Genomic DNA, 22,039 nt, shown 5'->3' with positions numbered 1-22,039 from the left:
GAGCAGAGAGGCAGTTCACACCTCATCAGGGCAGGTATGTGACAAACCCAGCCCAGCCTCACAGGAACAAAGGACACTGGTCCGGGCAGCAACAAAAGAATCTGTTAGACTCTCAGAGTCACCCCCCTTCTTTTGGTCAGTTTGGACTGCGATGAGGTAATGCTCACCTGACTCTGAAAGGGGGTGGAGGGCAAAGCCAAGAGGGAAGAAAGGGCATAATAAAAGAGAAGGAGACATTTGCCATGCTCTCTCTCTCTTCCACCTACATCTACAGACACCACACCAAGCAATTGAAGCGCTGACCAAAGGGGAGAGCCTGGCTCAATGACAACTAGCCAGCCAATGGTGAGAAGCATATAAGTTTGTAAGGGCACTGAAAGTATTAAAATGAGCTTAGAATGCGTTTTGCTTTCATTTCATTTGACCAAATCTGACTTGTTATGCTTTGACTTATAATCACTTAAAATTTATCTTTGTAATTAATAAATCTGTTTATTCTACCTGAAGCTGAGAGTTTGGTTTGAAGCGTGTTGGAGATTCCCCTTGGGATAACAAACCTGATACATATCAATTTCTTTGTTAAATTGACGATCTCAAAGTTTGCAGTGTCCAGTGGGCATAACTGGACACTGCAAGACTGAGGTTCCTAGGGTTGTCTCTGGGACTGGAGATATTGGCTAGCGTCATTCGGTTGCACAATCCAAGGAGCAGCTTACATGCCAGAGGCTGTGTGTGAACAGCCCAGGAGTGGGGGTTACCACAGCAGAGCAGGGTAAGGCTGGCTCCCAGAGTTAAGGGTTGGAGTGACCTAGTAGATGACCGGTCCAGATAACACCAGAGGGGAACATCACACCCACTCCCCAGCGGGAGCTCGAGAGCCGGATTAAGTTGGCTGGTGGGCCAGATGTGGCCCACGGGCCGTAGTTCGCCCACCCCCGTGCTAGAATGAGGTTTATGTTTAATAGCCAACTTGTTGTCTACTCACAAGAACAAAAGAACCCTATTTCAAACAAACAAAGCATTATGGACAGCAGTATGATAGCATGGAACACTACTCAGGTAAGAATCTAATGGTGTCACATTTGTTTCTTTTATCCATATTTTATAAAGCCGGGGGAAACTTGGTCCCCTGAAAGACCTAGAACACAGCTTTAAAACAGGTTACTGTTGTGACACCTTTCTTCCTACCAACTTCTAGCCAAAATATAAAATTATTTTAGTGTTTCCTATCACTATGCCCAAGATTTAAGTGTTTAGGCACATCTACAATGATAATCAATTAGAATAATGCCCAAAAAGGTGATGTTCTCTTCATTCCCTCATACTAGCTATGCATCCGAAAGAAGCCTGAAGGTCCAATGAGCCTTGCAGTATGATCCTACGAATACAATTGGTTCAAATGCTGCCAGTGATTATTCTCAATAAATTAATTTCCCCATCTCGGGGATATAGTTATAAGAATCAGTATTATGGAAGTGCCACTTGAAGTTCCATAGTTAAAGTCATATAGACTTTTGCACATAAAGCAGGCATTAGTCACTTTTTTACACTGTCTTCTAGGTGTACATCCTCCCCAAAATTACAAGCTCTTACTTGAGAGTACAAAATGAATTCTGAGAATTTACAAATAAACGTTAACTGGTTTATAAGTTAAAATGAAAAATGGGTCCTTTAAAAAAATATAGCACTCTGGACCAGAATTTTTTTTGTCCTAAATTATCTTAATGTAGTAACAGACTCTTCAGGTTTCCCACATATAGTTAACACTCACGAACTCTTGTGCATTGACTGCATGTGAAGATTTTTTTTTTTTTTTTTTACGGCAGTCATTTTGCCATTATACTTCATAATGAAAAATTCTCATTCACCAGGGATTGACAAATGTTCTTTTACACAGGATTTCATGGCTACATTTGTAACACCACAGAATAGTGAGACAGTGTATTTTAGTCACTTATCTTAGGACCTGTCTACACTTACAGGGATCGACGCTGCTGCAATCGATGCACTGGGAATTGATTTAGCTTGTCTAGTGAAGACCCGCTAAATCGACTGCAGATTGCACTCCTATTGACTCCAGTACTCCACCAGAATGAGAAACTTATGGTAAATTGACGGGAGAGCGTCTCCCAACGACGCAGTGCGGTGTAGACACTGCAGTAAGTTGACTAGCTGGACGACTCCAGTACGTCCAGCTAGTCGACTTACTGACTCTAGTACGTCGACTCCAGCTACGTTATTCAGTTGCGTAACTTAGGTCGACTTACCTCCGTAGTGTAGATAAGGCCTTAGTTACAAAGATTTCAAATTTACCCCAATTACATTCCCCAGTGAGTCAAGTCATGTGAAATTTATAATTTTGAACTTTGGTTTTGGGTTTAGTTTTGTGCCAAAAGAAGTTTAAGAATTTTTCCATTTTATAAAAGTCCTGCTTATCTAATTAACCTTTTGGGATGAAAAACTTTAAGACCAAAAGGAAAAACTGAGAAATTTTAGACAAGTAAGAATAGGGAATTACAACTAAAGTGAAGTTGCATCTTTCAGTTTTGCTAGTGCAAAAACCAAAATATAGCTGATATTCCACTGCTTCTTAATTTAGCAAAAAGCAGAGCCATTTATCCAAAAATGCAATTACGCCAGATTTTACAAAAAGTCTGTTTTCTTCCCTGTGAGGATTTCTATTTTGTTGTATAGCAGCTAGTTCTCCTAATTAAAATTTTTGTATGCCACAGAAAGAGTTCAAGCTTCCTTCACCATTTGTGAATGGAGTATCCATGGCTACATTCTTTGTTGCAAATTTTCAGCTGGGCTTCATAAATTTGTCACTCATGAACAAATGGCAAGACTTTCTATTACAAGCTGCTAAGCAAGCGTATATGCTGCTGAAGTTGCTTTAATTTTGCCAAGATTTCTTTGAATGATTCATTCTGTCATATTGCCTTCTGTGAAAAGGTAGCTTCACTTGTCTGTCAGAAAAGGTGGTGGCACAGGAGGATTCATGATAATTATTTTGAAGAAGTCATTTAGTTTTACTAATTTTAGAGCACTCTTTACCTAGGGACAGTCAGCTACTGTTCTTGTATGCTATTTTTGTTTGCTTTAATGCCATACTAGTAGTGAAGGCTATTAGATGTTGTCCACACTAGGAAAATTTAAACATTCTTCTTCACCATTGAGGCTCCAACTGTACTAGCAACAGAATAATCTGTAGTTTAGACATGTTGCAGATATTTACTGTGTCATGAAAACATTCTCTGAACACTTGAGCAGTCTACACTCCTAGCATTTATACACCTCTACTACCAGTAGAGCGATACTTTTGATGGAAGTTGCTATGCTTCAGCCATTTTTCTCTTGCACAGACAAGATTTCAGGATGTCCTTTCTACAGACATTTTATTTTATACCATAAAGGAGATAAGCAACCACTGTACAAAAGCTACACCTTATTCCTGAAACCCTAAAGTCACCTCTACAATGTTAAGCTTCAGTTGAACTCAAGGCATAGCATGAACTGGTGTTTTATTTTTACTCTTACTGGAGCTCTCGAATAATTTTGTCTTGAATTAGAGTAGATATAGAAAAGTCCATGGTAACTGGCACAGCACAAGAAAACAGTTTTGAGGGGAAGTGGAAGGAGCAATTTTCTTCATAAAAGACTTACAGAAACAACAACAAAAAATTCAATAATTGTGTCTTCCATCAGAGTTTTAAAATATTTTTCATTTTCCACTTGAAAATGCTTCCACCTTATCCATGGAGACTTTTAGTAAACATCCACCCATTTTTCATATTGAATTATTTGGAGGGTGAATCATTAGCAAGAAATAACTTGTGTAACAATTATATTTGCTACAGGGCCTCATATGAAGTCAACTCCCAGTTAACTCATCTTGTTTAGTTGTGTCTTGTTCGTCTTCTTAAAGAAAACGGAACACTATCTACAAACCAAAAAATGCATATTTATACTGTATTCTTTAAATGTGTGACCACTTAAATTTGAGTACTTGTATCCTTTTGTACTTTGATGGAGATTAAGTGGTAAATATAATATGCTTGGAAAGTCAAGTGAGTATCAAATGCTTAAAGGTAACTTGCACTAGTAAGTGACCAGAACACTGACAGTGCAACCAATACACCTCTACCCTGATATAATGCGACCTGATATAACACAAATGCGGATATAATGTGGTAAAGCAGCACTCTGGGTACGGGCCTGCGCGCTCCGGCAGATCAGCGCATCAGGCTCCGACATACTGCTCTGAGCAGCGTGTTAAGGGTGCCCAACCGGGGCCGAGTGGCTGGATAAGGGGCAGAGGGTCTCGCGGTGTGGTCAAGGGACGGGGGGGTTGGATGGTTTGGAGGTTCTGGGAGTGGGGCGGTCTGGGGTGTTGACTAGGGCATGGGAGTCCCGGGGGGCCTGTCAGGGGGCAGGGGTGTGGATAGGGGTTGGGGCAGTCAGGGGACAGGAAGCAGGGGGTTAGATGGGTCGGGGGTTCTGAGGGGTCAGTCAGGGGCGGGAAGTGACTTAACGGAAATACTCTAGGCCAAAGCAAGTCTGATATAATGCGGTTTCACCTATAGCGCAGTAGGATTTTTTGGCTCCCGAGGACCACGTTATATCGGGGCAGAGGTGTAATATAAATACCCAATCAACCCACCCTTATTAGATTGTGACCAGGTAGCTATTATAGCATTTTGAAGACACCCTCTGTCAATACATCATTTAAAATAATCTCTTTTCAGTGTTTGATTTAGAATGCTCAACAAAAATTATATATCTCACTATGTCAGATGAACCTCAGACAGGAGAAAATTCAGAATAAAGAGAATCAATATGAAGTTCACAATTACAGCAAGGTAGGGTTGCAACATATGTAAGTATCTCTCCTAGCATGACAGAGCTCCTATAAAATTGCCTCCAAGCAACCTATACCATCCTGCTTTAAACAGGTATCAGAGCAAACCAAGGAAGTAGAAGTGGATCCTGTGTCAGCACTTTCACATCAAGAAAGCAAGGGGTTTTGTTTTGGGAAAGGAGGGGGAGGCAGGAGAGACCAACTGCAATCTTAAACAAGATTAGATGATTGGGCATGATGACCTGTCTAATGATTATCCTTCTCTCAGAAAATCTCTAAACATGACAAGCTGTTTTCCCACATTCCATTAGGTAGCAGACCCTACATATGGTTATAAAGAATTCCGTGACATACTAATCAATCAGTTGGAGCACAAAAATGAATGTTGGTGCTCAGAAGGATCCAGGAGTGGTGAGTGTGGAACATAAGCTGCCTGTTCTTTGTGGAAGGGGAGAAAGGGTTAATTATCAGCTGCCCAAAACTTTCTAATTGCCCGCAGCCGCCTTTTTTGACTATAATGTCAAAACTGATGCACAGCATGCAGTTATCTGTAGGAGTTATAAAAATAAAACAGTGATGCATTTGATTCAAGTTCTGTATAAAAAAAAATCAGCTCTCTCACTTGTGCTCTTTCCTAAAAAGATTTCAAAACAGTCCAAGAGGGCAGAGTTATAATGACACACCCATACAGAGGGCACTGTGCTGGTATTTTGGGCCCCAAGACAAAAAATGAAATAGAACACAACTTCAAATGGAAACTGCTTAAGAATTTCACAAATATATGACCATACTTTGATAATAAAAAGAAGCGGTATCTAACTTTAGCATAGGAAGGGGTCCTCTGGACTGTGATACTTTGAGATCCTGGGATTGAAGGCTCAATAGAAGTCGTGAGTGCTTTATACAGATGTACTAAGTATCAAAGATCCTGACAGGAACCCTCACTTTATAGATGGAGAAATAGGAACAGAGATGTCACACGCATCTGTAAGTCAGAAACAGAACTCAAATCTCTTGTTCCCTATCTAAGTTCACAGGTAAGAAATGGTCTTATTCATACAGATAGCATCTCCGGCAGTTTAAAGTATCTCTCTGTAATTTAACAAGCAGTAAAAACCCTAGATGAGAAGGAAAGTGCAGTTGAACAGACTTAAAGATTAACAGCAGCCTGAAGAACCAAACCACAACAGGCTGAAGCAGAAGCAAATATCCTGTTGTAGTTTTTATTTTTTGCTGAATTACTGTTCCTAATTAGACAGTCTGACCATATGAAAGCATCAGTAAAAATAGCTGATGGGACTAAAATGATAACTGGGAGGTTGGAGGAACAAGGCCTATTCATGAGACTGATTTTAGAACATCTTTGCTATCCTGGAAGTCTGTTAAAAGAAGGAGTGAAATCGTGCATTCCCCTTACATAGAGAGGGGACTTTGGATAGGTGGGTGACACTTATCTGAAAGAAATATGAGCTTATATGAAAAGTAGCTAGCTCAACTTAATCCTGGTGATGCAAGTAAGGTGAAGCATTTTGATTAATTACTGGAAACTATGACTGCACCTCTATTAAGAGCATCTGCCTTCTGGACTGTGAAAGTGGTTTATACTTTTGGTCTTATTTCACTCATGCCTACACCTAGACACAAACAGAAGCAGCAGTCCAAAATGCATTTTTCTATCTTTGTTTAGGAAGTAGATTACGTTTCACTCCTTCAATTTACTGTAATCCATGTCTGTGTAACATCTAGACTAGACTACAGCAACATGTTCAATTATATTTGGTAAAGCGCGCCATGGGAAGCCCCACCTTATACAACGTACTATAGCCTGTCTCCTAACTGTGACAGGCTGGCCAGCTCACCTGTGTGCTCAGCACTGACTCCCACAGTCAATTCTGGTACTAAGTTAAAGGTTTCATCTTCAAAAGTCATAGTTAGCTAAGGCCAAGCACTGCCTCTTTAACAGTAAAAATACTTAGCTTTCATACACAGTTTCTCATCTGTAAATCTTAAAGAATGGTCAATCACTTGGAGAACAGAGAGTGAGGTGTTTCCTGCACTCAGTACAGTTCAAAATGGGTTGTGCCCCTCTCCCACAAAAGGAAATTTCCCTCATGCACACTGCCAGGTATGCTGCTGAAGCTTTTAGTTCAAAACAGCTTCCACCAACAAGAACTGCATCCATGGCTTGAAAGATTCATATCAAACTAAGTTGTAGAGCAGCTAAAAACACCTCTACTTCAAAAGAGTAAACAAACCCATCCAAAGCTACAAGCAGAATAAATGGCCCTGATCACTACTTAGTTTTTATTTCTATTCCATATAGGAAGGGCAGCATCCTAGTGCAAAGCTCAGAACAATACCCTTCTGACTTCTGGGAGTAGCCAAGCATGCCAAGTTTCCCACTGAAGTTTTGTCCTGGATCCTACTGCCCCAACCACATATTTTTGCAGCCTCTGGTTAAGACATGACCACTAGTTAGGAGTTGACCCTCATTCCTCCTCGTTAAGGCACAATCTCCCAGTTTTATCTAGTGTCTGCTATTCCCTGCCCTGCCTAGTGTGTACATCTTCACTTTTAATGATCCCTTACCTTGATTTTTTTCTGAAATCTCACTGACCTCAGTCCTTCTTATGGACTACCGCAGCAAGCAAAACTGGAGTCTTGTACATTTCATTATGCTGCCAGGCTTCTCCAGAAGAGAGACTATAGGTTGCTGATACTAGGAAAAACTCTGCTCCCTTCCCCAAATCAAGCATCTCTCACATTTTGTTGTTGACAATGCTCTACATGGCAGAAACAATCTTTCTTAAGTCTCATTTAAAAAAAAAAAAAAAAAAAAGAGACAGGTCTTTTTGCTCCTTTATGATGTAGAAGGCCTGAAAGATGTTTTGTTTATGTAATTTTCTGGTTTGTTTGGTTTTTTTCCCCCCCACATAAAAAAATTCAGGTCTTGTTTAGCTTGTTTTTTTTAGACACCTGGGATGACTTGAGAACAGACAGGATTATGATGATTTTTCAAAATTTAAAATCATGACATGCCACAAGTGAAAATGAAAAAGGAAATTATTTTCATTCAGACTGTTAAACTTGGGTTGTTCTCAGAGTGTCCACAATACATATTTCTAAAGCCAAAGTCCAGCAACAAAACTAGGAAAGACTACACTTAATATTCCTGACAAGAAACAAGCAGATTTTTTTAAAAAGCCTTTTAGGACTCTGTATGCTTCCAACAGCAGCAAGAATAGGCGCAGACTCTTTCTCCCTCCCGGCAGATTACCCTCAAGGGAGCTTTGGAACAGAAGAGGCTCAACTTCCCTTTACCAAGCTGGTAGAGCATATCAATCAAGCCTGAGCCTAAGAGGTCAAATATGTAAAATCCAGAAATTATATTTACTCCAAATGCTGTGGGCATGCCTGAAACTAAAGGGATACTGGAACAGCATAATAAGAATTATACTAATGGTAGCACAAGTCTCCATCTTCTTGAGCCTCAGGTTACGTGAACTACAACTAATTTCAAGGATAATTAAAATATAACACTCTACCCAGATAGCCCTGCACTGGTGAAACAATAAAGCCACTATTTAAATTTCTACAACCTATAGTCAGCAATACAATGGATTTCAGATAAGCTACACATGCCACTGAAAAAGGCCTTTCACAAAGCACAAAGTTAATAAGCCAAACTTCGTGTTTATCAACTACTTGCAAGACAAAGAATAAAATCCATAATTTTGATTAATCTTGGGCACGTCTATAAAAACCCATCACCTTATCATCTAAGTTCTGAATATATAAGTTACACTGAACCTAAATATAATTTAACAAATAAGTTAAACAACTTTACTGTCTTGTAAGGCAAAGTAAGCAACATTTTTTCAAATAATTTAAGTTCACTGTATTGAATATATCTTTCCTTAATGTATTATTTGAGTTGTTTTTAGAAGTTTTTTAAAGTTATTAAAAATAATGCTCTGGAGAGAAGGGCTAAAAGATCTAACTGTTTCTATTTTTAAAGTACTATAAATATGATACTAAATAAGCAGGTCATTTTGGGAAAAAACACTATTACTGCAATTAAGCTCTACCCACAACTCCAGAATACCTGGATGTTTCTGTGAAATCAATCAACAGCAGTAACGTTATTTAGGGTTGAAGAGGGGGGCATCCAATAACTGGAGGCCAATATGAAAAGATGGGGCGAAGGGGTCCATCAGAGGATGCTGGAATTTTTATTAGGAAACAATCCCTAGATCCTGCCCTTCAAGGTTGGTACATTCACATCATGAGGTGTTTACACTGCAGTCAACCACTTGAGACAATCTGGTCCATTGTCCTTACAGACTAAATAGCCAAAAGTTTCTCTGCCACTGAAACAAAGATGACCAATGAAACCTTGTGAAATGGCCATTCCAATACTCTGTATATTGCTTGCAAATGTAAAATTGGTAACTGAGTGTTCGAACAATGCACTAAGACAGTCAATGATGGACATAAACTGAATATTCAGCCAGACCACCTCAATCTGGTTTGTGTTCAATCTGCAAATAGGATATGTTCCCCTTTGGGATCTGCCCTGATGAGGATCTCCCTAGACCCTGTTCTGGGGCTCTCTTTTGTATCAGCCTCTTATATCTGACACATTTGAATATCCAACTTCCACCTCAAATTCCCTACTGGAAGGAAAGGACTCTCCTGCCCTACTTAATGTGTGTGGGATATCCACCGCTGTCCCCACCTCCGACCCCATATCTTCATCATCCCTCACTTTTGAGTCTGCCTCCAGAAATAGCTCCAATACCCACTACCAGTCAAGCAGAAGAAAGGTGACAAATATTTATGTAATTTTATAACTGTTCACACAGTTCTGAACAACAACACTGAAATGGCTCCAAGAAAATGTAAATCTGTTGCTTGGAAAGTTATTAGCAGAAGAGGAACAGGAGCAGTCTGTTAGTAGTACTCAATTCATATTCTGAAAATACACTTTGTAGCCACAAAGGTAAAAACAAAAACCTTATTTCTGTGGAAACTCACTGATTTGGAATTCTTGCACTAATCAGGGAAAGTTTTTATTTTGTCACTGGTGGGGAATTTTCAAACCTAGTACTGAATATAGGCTATGACTCTAGGTCTTGTAAGTCTTATTATATTTCTCCTCTACCATTAGGGTTCAGGGTTAATGCCTCACTGAGATGAATGAGACATCTCAGAATTACTATTTCAATCTGCAGACTTAAACATGGTTCACATTCAGAAGGTTCTCTTTCTATGTGGAAAGGGAAGGATTATGTATGTTTGGGGTTTGGTTTGGTTTTGTTGAGGGGGGGGGAGTAAGTTTTTATTTATTTATTTTAAGAGTGAAGCTTGAAATTCTACAGAAATCAATTAAATCAAGATAGTACAAAGAGTGAGATCAATGATCAGTAGTGCCAGAACAGTGTGCTATCAAGTACCACCTCAAAACAACCTATGGATAAAGGTGATCAGAACACACCTGCAGAGTTTTATTCATCCGTTGGACTAGGAAAATTTTGATGGACAACACAGTTTTTCATTATCATAGTAAGGTCAGGCAAGTAGATTTTGTAGCTTGGACTGGTACAGTCTCATGACAGTTTTGCAAGTTTAAACTAGACTTCTGAAGCTCAATGATACTCACTAGGTCATCCAGAAATTATGCCATCAGAGGAAACACTATTTGCTGAAGAAGAAGGAAGAGAAGATACAGCAGTGGCCATACCCATTACAAAAACAGAAGAGTGTAAGTAGAGAAGTTAGCTATAGTTACGTAAAATTCTTAGCTGGAGACTGTGGAAGCTAGGCTTGAGATCCCTCTCCTCTCCTCCCCTCCCCTCCCGTCCCCTCTCCAGACCTCCTGGCAGCCACTCCTCAGGAACAGGGTCTCACTCTCAAAGACTCAAATGGTTTAGCCATACGAAGTGGGATGCTTGGGGTTCAAAGAAAATGTGGAGGCAACAAGGCTTTAAAAAAAAAAAAAAGATTCTTAAGACTGCTCACTCAAAACTCTGAACATCAAGCAGAGCTGAATACATGGAGAAGGTGAAACTAGATTCAGTTTAAACATGAACAAAGGTGTTTAGCCCTTGAAGTTAGGAATGTCTTTTAGCGTAGTATGGAAGGCACTAGAACTCATTGAATGGTTTTAAAGAATTTGACGTAGTTAAAGCAGGTGGTGAGAATTTTAGTGGCAATATGCTGGACAGACTTAATGAGAATGTAGAGAAATAGGTGGGCAGACAGGAAGCAGCTGGTTTGTTCCCTTACAAGTTAGGGAGCCTATCAGTTGCCTTGTGCATACTGGAACAATTTCGTATGCTACTGACTGAATCCACTTCATAATTTACTTAAGGATATTAGCTGGAATATCTGAACTCAGACATCCACATGATATTCAGGATGCTGCAGGTCATCTGTATGACAACTTGCTAAAAGTACTGGTTGCCCCTTCCTTCATTCCAGAAGTTAGTTCAATGTGTATATAAAAATTACACTAGAAGGGACAAAGACTTCCCTTTTATCATAAGGCTAATATACATTTTCCTACCACTATCAGCAAGAAACCCCAGAGGAGATACTGGCAAACCTCACCACACTTATTACCTTCATTACTAAAGAGAACAGAGGAGATGACAATCTAAACAGCCACTCCTCTAGATCACGGGTCTCAAACTCAGTTTACTTTAGGGACAGTGACAGTCCTCAAATCCTCCGAGCAGGCCAATAACGTCACTCATGCCACACAGAACCCGCCCCCCCAAAATTCTGCCCCTCCCCAAGCTCCACCCCCCACAGGATGCAGGCTCTGGGATGGAGTTGGGGTGCTGGGTGCAGGTTCTGGGCTGCGGCAGGGGATGGGGGTTCAGGAGGAGGGGGAGAGGTGCAGGCTGTGGGAGGAAGTTTGGGGGCTGGGGAGGGGGTGCAGGCTCTGGGAGGGGGTCAGGGAATGCGGCGCTTATCTGGGGCTCCAAATCTGGGCGGGCTGGGGGGCCTCCGTGTGTTACTGTCTTCAGGCACTGCCCCCGCAACTTCCCATTGGCCACAGGGGCACTTGGGCAGGGGCAGCATGCGGACACAGCCCTGCCCCACCCCACCCCAGGGCTGCAGGGTGGGGCCAGCGGACACGTGGAGCGAGCAAGCAGAAGCTGCTCAGCTCCGCTGCGCTGCCGGTGGTGGGACATGCGGGCCATTGTAAGTCGCCCGGGGGACATGCAGGGAGGGGAAGTGCCTGGGGCCAAGGAAGAGACCCAGCCCCAAAATTGCTGGAGCACCGTGGGCCACATTGGGGAGGGTCTCAGGCCACAGATGGCCCGTGGGCTGGGAGTTTGAGATCCCTGCTCTCGATGATTTCAGGAAGCAGATACTGAGATATCAGTGTCAGGTATGCCCTAGTCTCTGATCTATTGCACCCATTTCCACATTCCCACTTTTGCTAGCTATATGCATTAGGCAACATGCTGCTAACAGATAACATGATGAAGAACAAGAATAATAATTACCAGACCCTCAAAAAATATCTTCCTAGAGGATCTCCCAGTCGATCACAATCTCTGGCAGCACAGCAGGGCTGCCGCTAAGACAAGCTCCTTGCCTGCCCCAGCCCCACGCCACTCCCAGAAGTGGCCAAACACGCCCCATGGCCCAGGTGGGCAGGGGTCTCCCTCCGCGCACTGCTCCTGCCTGCAAGCACTGCCCCCGCAGCTCCCGTTGGCAGGGAATGGGGAGCTGCGGGGGCAGTACTTACATAGAGGGGCAGCACGCAGAGCCACATGCTGACGCCCAGGCCACAGGGGCTCATTGGCCCCTTCCAGGAGCGGCTGGGGTAGGCAGGGAGCCTGCCTTAGTGGCAGACATGCTGCACCGCCAATTGGGAGCTGTCAGAGGTAATGCTGCCCAGTGGGAGGCTGCATCCCAAGCCCCAGCCCTGACCCCCATCCCAAAGCTGGCACCCTGTACCCTTCTGCACCCCAACCCCCTGCCCCAGGCTCAGCCCAGAACCCTCTCCCAAACTGAACCCCTTGGCCCCAGCCCAGAGCCCACATACCCTTCCAAACCCCAAACCCCTACCCGATGAAAGTGAGCAAGGGTGGGTGAGTGAGTGAGAGACCGGGGGGGGACGCGAATCCTGGGTTGCCCTTAAATCCAAAAAGTGATCTTGGGTGTAAAAAGTTTGGAGACCACTGCTTTAAAGGATGGCCAATATACTCTAAGGCAGAGGTTCTCAAACTGTGAACCACAAGTGGTCCGCAAGCTCCATTCAGGTGGTCAGCGGATAGTTCCAAGGTGTATGCCTGGGCGGCCTCACACAAGAGGCTGAAGGGCCACCCCGCTAATTAGTGGAGCCGTGCAGTTGTGGCTCCATTAATTAGGAGCCTGGACTCTGGAGAAGATGCACATGTAACGTGGGGGAGGAATAGGAGGTAGGTGGGAGGGGGTAGTGGGGTGAGAAGAGAGGGTAAGGGGAATTTGGGATGTGCAGGGCTGCGGTGGCCAAAGAGGCAACTTTTCCCAGCTCCAGGGCTGTGGCTGCCAGAGAGAGACAACCCTCCTTCCCAGTCTCAGCTCTGTGGTGGGGGAGAGATCCCCCTCTTTTCCAGCCCTAGCTCGGGGGCTGACAGGGCACATCCACTGCATTAGAAAGGTAAGACTACTGATATTAAAATATGAGTTGTGTGCTTTTATTTGTAGAACAAAAAAAAAGTAAAGTAATTTTTTATATTTAGTGCTTTTATCCAAAGCGCTTTATAATAGTTAGTTAACGGTACAAACAACATTTGGAAAGATCGTTAAGTGGTCTGCCGAGATCCTCAGCACTTTTCACGTGGTCCGCAAAAAAAAAAAAGTTTGAGAACCACTGCTCTAAGGCTAGAAGAGTAAGAGAATAAAGGAAAGGTGGTAGGGGGAGGAGCAATATTGGCAGCCAGGACCACACCTGGAAACACATTTCCCCAGTCCAGCATGAATAAGTCAATCCACTTAATTTTCAGAAGATGCTTACCATAAAAACAAATGCTGGTAACTACCCACTTCAGTCATCCCTTACATGAAAATGTGAGACAAAACACAATCTAGCTAGGAACAGGAGGCAGTTCAAAGGACTATCAATCTCGCTATCCCACTTCACAATATTAAAAAAAACTTTAAAAATTAATGAGACCTATGCCAGTTCCACTAGAACATCACCTCACCCTTACATGGCATTTTCATCCATATTGGCCATCTTAAGTCCCCCACTTAAATTTATACAGGGAAGCAGAAAAAGGACACTGATTTATTTTTGAATAAACTAATCTCAATCACTCTCACAAGGGACATTAACCAATAGATAAACATGACAAACTCTCCACAGAGAGCTTCACTGGAGACCAGAAGAGCTGCCGCTTCCAGGATCTTGAGACATGGTTTCCTAATACAGCTCTGCAAACTGATTTGTATTAGTATGTTGTAAAGGAAGATAGTTAAGAAATTCATCAATGCACCCCCTAAGGCTTAAATTGTCAGTTCTTGGCTCCGTTTAATTGCACTTCTTGACAGAAAAGCTATCTGTCCCTTCCCATCCACAATAAGTTTTCTGTATTTTGCATGATTGCATATTATTTACCTTTACAAGTATCAGGGGGTAGCTGTGTTATTCTATCCACAAAACAACAAGGAGTCTGGTGGCACCTTAAAGACTAACAGATTTATTTGGGCATAAGCTTTTGTGGGTAAAAAAAGAGAGAGAACCCTTTGTTCCCCCCCCCCCGCCCCCCAGCTTTGAAAGTATCTTACATTGGTCATTTTGGTCAGGTGCCAGCGAGGTTGTCTTAGCTTCTTAACCCTTTACAGGTGAAAGGGTTTTTCCTCTGACCAGGAGGGATTTAAAGGTGTTTACCCTTCCCTTTATATTTATGACACACCCCAAACTGGTAAAAAACCCACAAAAGCTTATGCCCAAATAAATCTGTCACTCTTTAAGGTGCCACCAGACTCCTTGTTGTTTACCTTTACAGCTTCTAGTTCTCCTCCCCCGCCCCGCAATAACTCTGATCGTCCTCAGGCCACAGTAAGCGCCAAGCAGAGCCACAAGCAAGCCAGGGTTTGGATGCTTCCACCGGGTGGACATAGCAAAGCACAAAGAAAACCAGTACAAGAGATGCCATTGCTGCTGCACAACATCAAGACGATAATGCTGCTGACAAGCCCCCGTACATGGTGGCCAGGACCCAGCTGGGACCCCTTAACAGCCTCTACACCGCCCACCCGGCTAACAAGGAGCGGCGGCAGCCGCCGACGCTGCCGGGGCTCTGGACGCAGATTTTGTGCGTCCAGCCGTGCTGACGGCCTGAATGAGGGAGATGCTGAGGGAGCCTCTCACGGAGCCAGCGGAACCCGCCCTCCCCAGAGGGAAGACAGATGGCAAGCGCCACCCGCCTCCAAAGCCGCCGCCTCGGGGGGGGGGGGGGGCAACCCCCGCTCCCAACGCGGGGGAGACACTACGAGGCAGGGGGTACGACCTGCCCCGCCCAACAAACAGCGGCGGCTCCGCGGGGCGCTAACCCAGCCCCGGGCAAACTGCACACTCGGCCCCACCTCCCCGGCGCTGGGGCGCCGCCCGGCACCAGACCCTCCCCGGGAGCCCGGGTGACCTACCCAGCAGCAGGACGTTTTTCCCCGAAGGCAGCTTAGACCTGGAGCGCGTGGACACCTCGCTGAGGATACAGGACCTGAGGGGAGACAGAGCCCGGTCAGGCAGGGGCCACGCCCGTGTCTGCACAAGCAAGACCCCCCCAAACACACAAACGCGCCCGCACTAGGGGGATGGGGCCGGGGGCGCTGCTGCCGCTGACAAGAGCGGCCCGCCCCGCCGCCGCCGCCGCCGCCCCGCATTACTTGGCCTCACAGCGGCCCCGCGAGGGGGGCTGTGTCGTCGTCCCCCTCCCCCGGCGGAGGCTCTCGCGGAGCCGGGGCGCTAGACGCTAACGGGCGGCGGCGGCCCGGCGAGGTGGGCGGTTACCAGAGGTTCTGCCCATCGTCCTCCTCGCCCCCCGCCCGCAGCTCCGCGTTATGGCTGGCGGTGAAGCCGGCGGCCGGGCCGCCCCCCGCGCCGAGCCCCGGCGAGGAGGAAGAGGAACCGAAGGAGCCGGCTCGCCCCGCCGCCATCTTCCCTGCGCTCCCTCCAGTCCGCCTGAATGAGAGAGAACAGAAAGCGGGCGGCGGCGCGGCCGGCTGACAGGTACCCGGATGTGGGGAGCTCAGAAGGGGCGGGGCCGGTACCCGCCTGTGGGGCACAGTGAGCGGCCCGGCGGCCAATCACGCCCGGCGTAGACCCCCACAGGAACGCGCCCACGTGCCCCCGGGATTACCCAAGGGTTGGGGAGGATTTTTTGCGGGCCCCAGGCAGGTGGCTGGCTCGCCCAGCGTCCGCACACACCTGGGGTGACCAGATAGCAAGTGTGACAACTCGGGAATGAGACTGGAGGTAACAGGCGCATATGTATGACAGAGCCCCAAATATCAGGGCTATCCCTACAAAATGGGGACATCTGAGCACCCTAACCACATCTGGGGCTGTTACCCGCTCTCCCTGGGAGAGAGATGGGCGGCGGGAGAGGCAGCCCCTTTCCCTCCCCCCCAAGACCCCCTTATTAAGAAGATAGCCATGGGAGAGGCCAACGAAGGAGGCGAGATCTAGAAAAAAAATCCCCCCCCTCTTTAAATCATAGTCCCCGATCCCATCCCATTGAAAGGGATTTTAGGTTATTCTTTTTGTGTGTGTTTTCCTCTCTGTATTTAGCTATGGGATTCAGAATGATTATTATTTACGATGTACAATGTGCTACACATTCTCTAAAGGTGATAACACAGTGCCTGTCCTGAAGAAAACACACTTCTCAAGTCTGGAAAAAACATAAAACATACAATTTTTAAAATGCGTTCTTCCCAGCTGGCCTTCTGTTTATCCATTATGATAGTGCTCAAAACATCCACCCATTATTCTATCTCACCTCTTTGCCCCTAGTTTTATAGATATATGGAATGCCTGCAAAACAGAACAAAGTACAAAAGCATAGATAATTTCATGGAGGAGAGATCCATCAATGACTACTAGCCAAATTGGTCAGAGATGCAACTGTATCCTCTGGTTTCAGAGTAACAGCCGTGTTAGTCTGTATTCGCAAAAAGAAAAGGAGTACTTGTGGCACCTTAGAGACTAATAAATTGGTTAGTCTCTAAAATGCCACAAGTACTCCTTTTCTTTTTGCATCCTCTGGGTGTCCTTAAACCTCTGACTGCCAGAAGCTGGGACTGGGTGACAGGATGGATCACTCAACTGCTCTTTCCCTCTGAAGCATCAGGCACTGCCCACTGTTGGAAGACAGGGCACTGGGCTAGATAGACCATTGGTCTGACCCAGTATGGCCAGTCTTATGTTCTTGTAAATAAACCATCTTAAATTAATTAAGGGGTTTAACGAATACATGTTTTCTCAGTGTGATGAGCATCTTTGAGTTAGGGAAAATATAATTTATATGGGGGACATTTCCCAGTTTTCATCAGACCCCCATAAATAACGAGGATATTTCCTGAGTTTCCCTGCTTCCTCGGATATAAAAAGGTTGGGTTTTTTTGCATGGAGAATGTGTTAATGTTCAATACACCTCACCCCCACACAAGTGTATATATTCATACATGCCAACCTACTTAAAAGTGACAATTCCCTTTTCAGAAATATATTTGTAATTTTTCCACTTTCTCTCCAAAAAAGCTTTTTCTGTCCTATGCTTTTTTATTGAGTTAAAATGTGTGCTTATTTTATATACCCAAATGTTCCTATCAATAGCTTTCCAATGCTCTGCCATCCCACCTCTAACTGACCATTCCCTTATACACTGTGATGAGGGAGTTTGGGTGAATCATCATTGAAGCTGGTGGGCATAATAGCCATCCTTCATTCAAGATAAATGCAAGTAGTTACGCTGATTTTTGGTGTAAAATGAAACAGTAGGAGCCACCACCCAAAACACATACCCACAAGACCAGGCTAGTCAAAAGTAGAGCCATGTAGGAGGAAGGGTTTTGCTGGGGACTGAATATAAACATAGGGCATTTGGTATCGTTTAGTGGAGGTTTGTCTGCAGGCTGGTCTACACTTAAAACACTGTATCGGCCCAGCTGCACTGATGCAGCTGTGTTGCTGTCGCACTTTAATGAAGATGCTCTACACCAGGGGTGGGCTCCTGCCCGCTAGCCATTTTAAGCTGTCCCGCAAGCTGCACCATGCAGCTCGGCCCCGCTCCGGCCGGGGCACTGGGTCTGGGGATGCACCACATGGCTCGGCCCCGCTCCGGCGCTCCAGCCAGGGCGCAGGGTCGGAGACCGCACCACGCGGCTCCTGGAAGCCACGGCATGGCCCCGCTCTGGCTCCTACGTGCTCCAATGAGAGCTACAGGGGTGGTTCCTGTGCATGGGGCAGCATGCAGAGCAGCCTGGCTGTGCCTCCGCATAGCAGCCAGAGAAGGGACATGCCACTGCTTCCGGGAGTTGCTTGAGGTGAGTGCCACTCGGAACCTGCACCGCTAAACCTCTCTCCACACCCCAATCCCCTGCCCCAGCTCTGATCCCCCTCCTGCTCTCCAAACCCCTCGATCCCAGGCCGGAGCACCCTCCTGCATCCCAAACCTCTCATCCCCAGCCTCACCCCAGAGCCCGCACCCCCTCCCGCATCCCAACCCCAATTTTGTGAGCATTCTTGGCCCGCCATAAGATTTCCATTCCCCGATGTGGCCCTCAGGCCAAAAAGTTTGCCCACTCCTTCTCTACACTGATGGGAGAGTGCTCTCCCATCGGCATAGTTAATCCACCTCCATGAGAGGCGGTAGCTAAGTCAGTGGGAGAAGCCCTCCCACCGACATAGCACTGTCTACACCAGCACTTAGGTCGGTATAACTATGTCACTCAGGGGTGTAGATTTTTCAAAACTCTAGGCAACATAGTTATACCAAAGTAATTCTGTAGTGTAAGCTGCCCAGAGAGAAGCAGCAGAAAGAAGCAGCCAAGGAAACAGCAAGAAAAGCACTTGCAGTGCGACCTTAAGAAAAAGCCCTGAGAGAGAGCTTTTGGGGCAGGCCACTGACTGGAAAGAGGTTTGGGACTGTAAGCTAAGAAGCTCTCCTATTGTTTGATTCCTACTGTCTACCAGGAAAAAAGGACTTTTGTGTACATCCTTTGTAAATGAACAGGATTGCATCAAATAAATACCTTATTCTATCATCAGTTTCTCCTGATAACAGAAGTAACCTGCAAATTCTGAATATTGGTTAACTGTTTGGATTGCAAGGGGCAACAATATTTTAATATGATTTGCATTTCATTTAATAAATATATTACAACTGTAAGCAGTGTCAGGATGAGCTCCACCCTGACATCTGGTGGTGAGGTGTGGCAAGTTGTGGAAAAGAACTTCAGGGGCTGATCTCATTTGCATAGGCACACCCACCCCGCCTAGAATGAGGCCATAGCTGCCCAAATGGTCACTTTGGCTGCTGTGGGATCCCCAGTGTCTCTGTTATTGGGACAGGAAGAATAAATTGTTATTACCCTGATTATGGGAACTGTACTTGGCCTTTTGTTATGATGGAGGGACTCACCATCAACTAAGTAGCACTCGCTAGGCAAGGGTCATGGCTTTTAAAAATTAAACTCTGTGAATTGAGAGAGGCTGGGGACAAGTATTAATACTTAGTGGTATGGGCCCCTTGGTGAGGGCCTTACATACATACATACATACATTTGTGGACCAGCTGGTGGAGCAGTTCGTGGGACGGTGGGAGCTGCTTGTGGGCCGCAGAGCAGAGCTGAGTGAAGGAGTTTGTGGGGCGGCTGGCGGAGCGGAGCGAAGCAAAGGCCTATGGAGCTGTGGGGCGGTCAGCTTCAGATCATGTAAGGTGCCTCTTACCCCTGTCCCATCTCCACCCAGGTTGGGAGGTAAAGCTCCGCAGATAAACTTTCGAACTCTGGGGCTGCCCTGACCAGGGACAGAGACTTTTGGGTCATTGGACTTTTGGGACTTTGGGTGATTTGGGGTTGCTGGACTCAAGAACCAAAGGGAATGGGGCATGACCCAATTTGCTTGGGGTGGGTTTTTTTGTTCATGGGTTATGTTATGAATCCTGTTGGTGGTGTTTCCCCAACATAATGCCACATTGTTTCTCTCTGTTATTAAAAGGCTTTTTGCTACACTCAGACTATGTGCTTGCAAGAGGGGAAGTATTGCCTCTTGGAGGCGTCCAGCGGGGGTGGTATATATTTGTCCCAGGTCACTGGGTGGGGGCTCGAGCCGGTTTGCATTGTGTTATTGGAATGGATCCCCTAGATATTGAACCCGGCCCTTGTTGCTGCCAACTCTGACAGGCAGAAGGGTTACACAACCTTATGTTTATCTCTATCTGCAGCTTTGGGGGCATTGTTCTATTCTATATAGGTTTTTATATCACGCTCATAACTGTAGTATCTGAGTGCCTTCCAGCAGTGAATTAGGCATCATGATTATAAATCTGACATGTGGTGTTTGTTCTCTCATTGTCTCCCCTGCGGGAAAGTTTGTGCAGTGAAGTGTCTTTTTTTGATAGTGGTGTCTTTATATGTGTGACACTAAGCACTCCTGTATTCACACCCTTCACATGATTGTACTGATCTTTGTACAAAATATGTCTTGTGAGGTATCATTTGAAAACTAATAACTCACTGATCATTAATACACTTGCAAGATGTATGTACGCAGTAGGCATTAAGACAAAGGTCCTCAAACTTTTTTTCCGCAGACCACTTGAAAATTGCTGAGGGTCTCGGCGGACCACGTAATGATCTTTCCAAATGTTGTATGTACTGTTAGCTAACTATTGTAAAGCGCTTTGGATAAAAGTGCTATATAAAAAAAACCTTAATAATAATTAACTTTTTTTGTTCTACAAATAAAAGAATACAACTCATATTTTAATATCACTAGTCTTACCTTTCTAATGTGATGGATATGCCCTCTCTCCCCTGCCGCATCAGCCCCTGAGCTGAGGCTGGGAAGGAGGGCCATCTCTCCCTGGCAGCCCCGGCCTGGAGCTGGGAAAAGTCGCCTCTTTCTCTGGCCGCCGCACCCAGGCACATCCCAAATTCCCCCCACCCCTCTTCTCACCCCACTGCCTCCTCCCACCTACCCCTTATTCTCCCCAAGGCCACCACCTCACCTTACATGTGCATCTTCTCCAGAGTCCAGGCACCTAATTAGTGGAGCCACACCTGCACAGCTCCACTAATTAGGTGGGTGGCCCTTCATTCTCTTGTGCGTGGCTGCCCAGGCATGCACCTTAGAGGGAACCATCCACGGACCACCTGAATGGAGCTCGTGGACCATTGGTGGTCCACAGACCACAGTTTGAGAACCTCTGCATGAAGAATTCTGAACATATATTGGAATTATGACTAAAGTGTATGTAAACCAGGTTTGTCAGAGGGAGCTGTTAAACAGAGTATCCTAAACAAAGGAATCACTGTTTACCTCAGGTTACATATAAGCAGTAAACAGGATCATCAGTACATCAACAGGCGGAGATGTCAGGAAACAGAACATTTTGCATTTCAGTGAGTAAACTCAAGTGCGGGAGGAAAGAGCATGGGGCTTCCTTTGCTACCAGACTCAATGTTACCTTTCTCACAGCTTGAATAAACTTTACTCTGAGGGGTAACCCTCAGAAGAATCCATTTCAAAGGTTTACTGGTCTATAAATACGGGGGGTTGAACCTCAAGCAATAAGCAATTGAATCAACTGGTGGTACACAATATTACTGTATTATAAAAGTACATAGAGTAAGGTCTTCTCTGAAAGCTAATGACACACAGTGATTATATCATTGTGAAATGTATGTATTAAGACTGTATGAGGATATATGGATACTTAATGATATTATGTTTTAAAGTCTGGCCAAACAGGTTCTCTCCCAGACAGGAGAGAAGGTCTCCTCTGTAAATTAAACATAAAAACAAATAATTCAGAATCAAAACAATGGAAGCACCGTTTACATATAAGGGGATGGGAAACCCACAGGAAGCATGCTGTCTCTTGAAACAAAGTCATTGAACTTTGGAAGATATAAGCAAAGACAGAAGCCATCTTTGGCATCCATCAC

General features: G+C 45.1%; 1 protein-coding gene and 1 long non-coding RNA gene across 4 annotated transcripts in view; one reads left to right on the top strand and one right to left on the bottom strand.

Annotated features, from left to right (window-relative positions):
* Positions 1 to 16,093, bottom strand: part of DYNC1LI1 (dynein cytoplasmic 1 light intermediate chain 1) — a 56,264-nt gene extending 40,171 nt beyond the window's left edge. Inside the window, exons 1-2 of one of the 2 annotated variants that reach the window (XM_073333357.1) lie at positions 15,876 to 16,093; positions 15,512 to 15,585 (exon numbers count right to left, since the gene is read on the bottom strand). In XM_073333357.1, coding sequence (XP_073189458.1) covers positions 15,512 to 15,585; positions 15,876 to 16,021 — 220 coding nt within the window. In that variant the 5' untranslated portion in view covers positions 16,022 to 16,093. The remainder of the gene's footprint in view (positions 1 to 15,511; positions 15,586 to 15,875) is intronic. The other variant, XM_073333358.1, reaches the window with a different exon arrangement.
* Positions 15,147 to 22,039, top strand: part of LOC140907427 (uncharacterized) — a 42,464-nt gene continuing 35,571 nt past the window's right edge. The window contains exon 1 of one of the 2 annotated variants that reach the window (XR_012157497.1): positions 15,147 to 16,094. This is a non-coding gene — a long non-coding RNA (uncharacterized lncRNA). The remainder of the gene's footprint in view (positions 16,095 to 22,039) is intronic. The other variant, XR_012157498.1, reaches the window with a different exon arrangement.

This window comes from Lepidochelys kempii, chromosome 2 (assembly GCF_965140265.1).
Source record: "Lepidochelys kempii isolate rLepKem1 chromosome 2, rLepKem1.hap2, whole genome shotgun sequence".
NCBI classification, from domain to species: domain Eukaryota; kingdom Metazoa; phylum Chordata; order Testudines; family Cheloniidae; genus Lepidochelys; species Lepidochelys kempii.
Note: the sequence above shows the minus strand (reverse complement) of the source record. Positions and strands in the feature narration are given on the sequence as shown.